Raw genomic sequence first — 6,697 nt, 5'->3', positions numbered from 1 at the left:
AAACGTACAAAAACATGGAATGTGGAAATGTAAATAAATACTCAGCATTTCTGTTTGTAGACGTAAGTCAGGGAACTTCTCGCACTCCAGTCCACTAGATGGCGATAATAAAACAAAGCCTAGATTGCCTCAAAGGGGGAAGAAGAAGTTATTCAAGAGTTATTCAAACGCTTGTATAATCTGGTTGTTAGTTGGGGAAAAGTCGGGTTGATTCCAGTGCAAGTTAGAGCTGTGTAGCCATTTGTAGCTTCAGATGTTTTCAAAAGTGAGAACATGTTTGACTTCGGGTTTAGCCAGATTGCCCAGCTGTGTAAATTCAAGAGTAACATCTGTGCTCTGCAAACATCAGCATCGCACCTTCAGTTCTGAGTCTGCTGGTGTCAGGGTGAGTTGCTCCCACTGTCTCTCTGTTTCTGCTAAACTTGTCTTTAAAATTTTAGTTAGCGGTCTGTAAAACGGGTAAACCGTTTTTAGGATAATATACTGGTTAATATGTAAACCCTGTAAAGTAAATGATTCCGCGTTACTGGTTGAAACGTCTCCAGTTTGGCAGTATAATATAAAATGATTTAAAACCACGCTTACGATTTCATAACGCTTATTTTACATGTGTAAGACTCATTTTTGACCTTGTCCTCACTGTGTGGTAGTATCTGTGCCAGCTGAGCAAAATGAAAGTTGCACTTTGAACGTTGTTAACTTAAGACAACGCTGTGGCAATACGCAACTCAATTTTTAGTTGATGGACGTTTTCCTGGGCCAAATTCAAATCATTCAGGATCTTTGATGTAATGACTATTAATGAGGTAATCTCATCAAGGTTAACATGTCTTTTTGAAAAAAGATTATGATTTCTCATGTCAGTCACATGTGTTCAGTGTGAACCTGCATTTATTTGTGAAGCGAATGGGGTCCATCGGTGGACCTGCCAGTCCTGCTTTTCTTTGGTAAACTCAGTTGAGCTGCAAGGTCAGGCCCTCATGTCATGCACGTGGAGTCTGGTTCTTCTTACAGTTTGATCAAAAGCTGGCACAAGTAGGTCATTCTCAAGGGCTCTGTTCCTCCTCGAACAAAGGCGCAGTTATCTCTCCTGCTGCTGCGTTGATGCCCTTGTGCAACCCTGTCCAGCTCTTCTTGTGTAGCAGCCCGTCTCCTATATGTCCTCCACTCTCCTGTGCTGAGACTGAGACTGTAAACCATCTTGTGATGGCATATTAGTATATGGAACTACCTGTGCAACCTGAATGGGCTGCAAGTACCATCTAACGCTACCAGTAGAGACAAGGAAACTAGCAAAAAGGAAAGAGAAATATCAGTCAGGAGCGATATGGGGAGAGCAACAGTCTCACCATTTTGCTGCTTCTCCAATGCAACTGTTGTAGGTTAAATGAATCCACAAGGGTTTATGCCTCCCAACAGGATTGATATCCTTCAAGTTTAACTGAATTTTGGAAAATTAGGGATAAAATATCAGACAATTCCTCATGTAAATGTCTGTTCTCCACTCTTTTCCAGGTTCTGTATGATGGGCTTTGTCCAATATGTGTGACTGAGATCCGTTTGCTCCAGTTTCTGCAGAGAAACCGGCCTGAGAAAGTACATTTCATTGATATCTCTCTGCCAGGTTATGATGGAACAAAATACAAGGCTATCACCTATGAGATGGCCATGAAGGAAATGCACGTGATTGATAAGAAAGACAAGGTGATTATTTAACCAAGATTTTAATGAACCTCACAATATGCAGTTTAACCTAAGTGTTATATTATGCACCTTCATGCTGTGTGTTACCAGGTTCACAGCGGAGTCCCAGCGTTTGCAGTCATGTATAGCGCCGTAGGCCTCGGTTGGTTGGGTCGCTTTATGATGTGGTCACCTGTGAGACCATTGATGGACAAATCCTATGACATCTTTGCCAGGAACCGCTTAAAGTGGACCGGACGTGGAGAGGAGTGCACCACAGGACGCTGTGAAAAGAAAATACCCTGACGCTCCAGCACTGTTTTATAAGTACTGTAAATATATGAAGAACTGCATAAATATCATGCTGATAATCCTGTAAAAAATGGTTATGTTGGTTATGTAGTTCACCTAAAGTAATTTAAAATAACAACAATGATGCAGAGATAAAATTACAACTGTAAAATAGAGCTGAAGATGAATGTATTCAAAGAAATATTTCTGGATGTACAGGTTTCATTAAATGCAGTTTGAAAATCTGTTTTTGACTGATAACAGCATTTTGTCATGATTTTTATTCTTCCTCTGGTGTGTATTCGTATCAGCAGATTGGTCCAATCTTACTTCTAACAAAATCACTGGGGAGGTGGCAGTCAGACCCAAGATAGTGGCTATGGAAACAGATTTTTAAAAAAGAAAAAAGTTTTGCTGTACATGGAAAGAATCATTCTTGACAGAAAGGATTGTGTGTTCTGTAAAGGACTGTCATGTATTCATCATATACATGGTGCAGAGATAAGACTCAAAGTCACTGAAGCGGAATATGATCAATTTCCTGTCATGCACAGCGGTTCATTCAAAGCCGATTAAGAACCAAACTGTCAAGAATCTGCCACTAGATGTCATTGTAAGTCTGCGAGAGTGAAATCGTTCTTTAGAAATTGTGCTGAATTGTAGCAAACTGATCAGATCTGTTAAGGTTCAAATTGAGGAAGGGTACAAGAGGTGATCGAAGAATAACCACACCGATCCGGCCGGGTGAAGTCAAACGATGATTTTAATGAACACACGTGTGGGAAGACACTCTGTACGCAGACAGCCAGTAGTCCTCGACTTAATCAAAGCATGAACAGATATTTTATAGCATCAGGGTTTGTTTACTGACGCCCCTTCATGCGTCACCGGTACATTTTATACATAGATCAGATCAACATCACCATGACTTTTCACCTAGAAAATCATCTTCTATTTTCATGGCTTGGTACTTTCCGTTCTTATCTTAAAATGAATTGTTCCTCTTTCTTGCCGAGACAACAAGGACGGTTCCTCTAAATAAATTTAACTAATGTGTGTGTATGTGTTGACCTCACATGCTCTTTGTGTCACCTCTTCACCTACTGTCTGTGTCTCGTCCTCAAATGCTCCTCAAAATAACCTGCACTTAGACTCTGCTTTCGGTTTCAGTTCTGCAAAAGGCACACTCTGCAAACCTGCAACTTCCTGTCAGCCTGCAACTTAGTCTTTCTGAAAGACACACACTGTTCAACCCCTGAATGCAATATAAACTCCAGATTATATTATTAATGCAATGGTAATAATGACAATTATTTAACAATAGCAGTAAAATAATTTCCCTGCTCCACACTCCCTCTCTCGACCTCTGGAACACCAGAGGTCGCAATACATTGTGTCCTCACTCAGACCCTCTCTGGTGGTCTCGGACCTCGAGATCTCCAGGATCCTCGCCCCTCCTGTGGTCGCCGAGATCTTCTGCAAAGGAAACAAAACACCTTTTCCTGCACCTCCCTAACTTATCCTATCTGGGACTCTTTAATCAAAAGCCTGATCCTAATTATCTTCTTAACTTATTGACTTATATGTATATATATTCTTCAACGTTACTCATCCCTTTAAAACTCTTTAAGCCCTGCTTTCACGTCCGGTTGCTCGCTCTATTTTTCCCTTATCTGATCATCAACATCCTGTGCACAAATTGTCGCTGCTGCAAGTTCCTCTACTCTAAAAGATCCAAAAGAAAACACCCATTCTAATCAATTAAGTTTAAGCATATAAGCAATTACTCCTGTATACATTTCATCATAGCTAAATGCTGCCTTGAAACAACTCCTGTGTGTTAACACTAACTTCATTTTAACCTCACATTTCCTATGTTATCACCTGTTTTTGGTATAGCCTTTTTATTTCATTTTGCTCCTTTAATGTAACAATACCTTCTAATTCTAATTTATCAGACTTAACCAAAATATATGCTTTCCTTCCTCTTTGGTCCTTCTTTAAGTTCAGTTAAAAGCTAAATGAATTTAAGGCCTTTTGCCTGGAATCAATACTGTCATGTGTGTTTCTTAACTCTGTGTCTGTAAGCGTGTGCAATCCTTCATGAACTCATATTATCCTCACAGTAGATTGGCTAATCATAGCGCTAGCCAAAGGCTCGTGACCCTCCAGAGACAAATTTGAGCCACAACTCCTTTAAAAGCACAAAATGCAATATATATAAAAATCATTTCTATTTATAAGCTCCCCCTTTATCCTAAAAATACCTCCTATGTAATATCTGTATGTGTAAGCCTACATTATAACCACTACTTCTAGAAATCAAAAAGAACTCAAAGCTGTTCTACCCCTTCAACCCTCACTAATTTTCCCTCTAAGAATTATTCACAGCTTTGAAAAACCGGCATTGTATCTTCTAAACAGGATTCAGTTCTGTCATGGTCCTGGGCCATGTTGGCCCAGTATTCTTGGTTCCTTGTATTTTCGCTCCTTATTTAGGCCAGGTTTTCTGAGGTGTCCTGTTGTGGTGTTCCCTAAGTGTTTTTTCCCTTTGTGACTCTTACCCCCTTGTGCCCCTCTGTGTATTTATGAGCTCTCGTCTCTCTTTGTGTTTATTCCATGTTTCCCCCAGCCTGTTATGTCTGTGTTCTCCCCGTGCTCTCTCTCCTCCTGTCTGAACCTCTGTGTACTTCCTGTTTTACTTTGACAGTCTCTCGTCAGTATGCGTAATTTTGTGTTCACTCCTGCCCTGTCTCGTTATGTTTATCAGTATCCCCTGTGTTCCCCACCTGTGTGTAATCTCCCTGTGTTCTCTGGGTGTATTTAAGTTGTGTCTTCTGTTATGGTAGTTGCTGGTTCGTCTGTCTTGTTTCCCCTCGGTCTCCCTGCGTCCCTTGTGTATTTCCCCGGACCTCCCTGCATCCTCGTTTCTGGTTTGTGTTATTAGCTTACCCAGTTTAGGTTTCCGGTTTCTTGTTTTTCCACCAGTGCTGTTTTGTGCCCACCGTTGTAAATAAATATTCACCTGCACCAGAGCTGCCGCCTTTTGGGTCCTTTTCTACAACTCCACACGGCTTGCCTCGCAAACCGTGACAAGTTCACTTTTAATCCTTTAACCTTAACTTAAAAATAACAGTTTCAGTTTTACCATATCCAAATGATCAAAAACCCCAAAAGGTCCCGAAATGATCCTAAATTATTAAACAATTAAATTATTAAACCCTAAACCCCCCTTTATCTTGATACATTTCATGTGTCAAGATACTATACAAAACTTAAAAATGCTCAGTTTCCCCACTCATGATCCAATCTATGTCATAAAAATAAACTTAAAACAGAACAGTTATCAGTCATGTGTTTCTTCAATTAATGGTAACTGAGTTACATCAAAAAATATTTCCCCTTTAGCATTTGGCATTCTCCCAACAATATACTATAATCCCATAATCTAACCCCAGTCAACAAAACAAAACAGAAATTTTCTCTGGTAAAAACAAATTGTTTGTCCGCATTTATTCATCCACACCTTCATCCAGTCACACATTCACATGCAGTCACACCATATATTTGCTAATAGTGGAGCTTCCCGCGTCAGATTCTCCACCCTCAGCAAAATGAGCTCAGTCATTTTTTTTTTTTTTTTTTTTCCATAGGAAAATATTTCTTTATGCTTTTGGACTGGATTAACTCGCATAAAATCCTTTTTACAGGGACTTACGACCTGAATAGTCCCCAGGTAGCTTTTTCCTCAGCCAATTGTAATCTGGAAAGCCCACCTTATATTTGCTCTTCCCGATAATTTTCAGCGCCGTTATTCAGAGTGAAATCGTTCTTTAGAAATTGTGCTGAATTGTAGCAAACTGATCAGATCATAGCCAGAAGAACAAATACGAGCAGAAATGTCAAATTTAGTGGATTTGTTTAACAAAAAAAATCAAAACTACTGAAGCTCTCTGATTATTTATGTCTTTTTTATGACTATTGTTTTGAAAGTAACGTCAGTGTCTGTGTGCTGGAGAGAAACACGTGAGCCCCTCCTCTTATGTTTCACCAAAAATAAACAGCTATGTAGAACGGCATGTGCTGGTGAAAGATTACATGAGATCCTGCAATAGGACAAAAGTGTTTATAAAACACTGTTGGTTACAGCGTAAATGTCAAATGGAATTTACTTGTATGGCACTTTTTTCTTCTTACTTAATCAATTTGAGCATTCGAAGTGTTTTCTTGCTACAAGCTTCATTCACCCATTCAAACATGCCTAAGCAATTTGCATAAAATTCACAAACACACTCGTGCTCCACTGGGGGGAAATTTGGGGTTCAGTATTTTGCCCAAGGATACTTACACGGACACTTACAGACCTGGGAGACGATACTCCGAACATACACGCCAGGGATCGAACGCTCTAGGTAGGGGACTTGCTTCTGCCTCCTTGGGCACAGCTGCAAAGAAGGAACATGACACAAGGTCACATAAGCACATATTTAATTGTTTTTGCTGAATAACATTGGCCCATTTAAATCATACATCCAGGCTCTAATTTAAAACATGAGCACACTTCATAATATCCATTTACAACTGCAGACTTCCAGTTGTTTGCATCACATGTACCTTCCAGCTTGGGCACAGCTTCTAAGAATTGGAGTGCTGTTTGCGGTGATGAGTCACAGCTCTGTCTGTTTGGTGTGTGTGATGTGTGGTGATGTTTAAAGCACCCAAC

At 40.0% G+C, this 6,697-nt stretch overlaps 1 protein-coding gene across 1 annotated transcript; it reads left to right on the top strand.

The window, feature by feature from the left end:
* The first annotated feature begins 219 nt into the window (after positions 1–219).
* On the top strand, positions 220–2,097 carry LOC146645329 (uncharacterized). Its single transcript, XM_085394011.1, has 3 exons — positions 220–385; positions 1,516–1,704; positions 1,795–2,097. The coding sequence occupies exons 1-3, from the start codon at positions 254–256 to the stop codon at positions 1,987–1,989; spliced, it is 516 nt and encodes a 171-aa protein (XP_085250137.1). The 5' UTR covers positions 220–253; the 3' UTR covers positions 1,990–2,097.
* Positions 2,098–6,697: the final 4,600 nt, after the last annotated feature.

The sequence above is a fragment of the Rhamphochromis longiceps genome, linkage group LG20, assembly GCF_057381845.1.
Source record: "Rhamphochromis longiceps isolate RC_006_pf linkage group LG20, R_longiceps_female_GT1.1, whole genome shotgun sequence".
NCBI classification, from domain to species: Eukaryota; Metazoa; Chordata; class Actinopteri; order Cichliformes; family Cichlidae; genus Rhamphochromis; species Rhamphochromis longiceps.
Note: the sequence above shows the minus strand (reverse complement) of the source record. Positions and strands in the feature narration are given on the sequence as shown.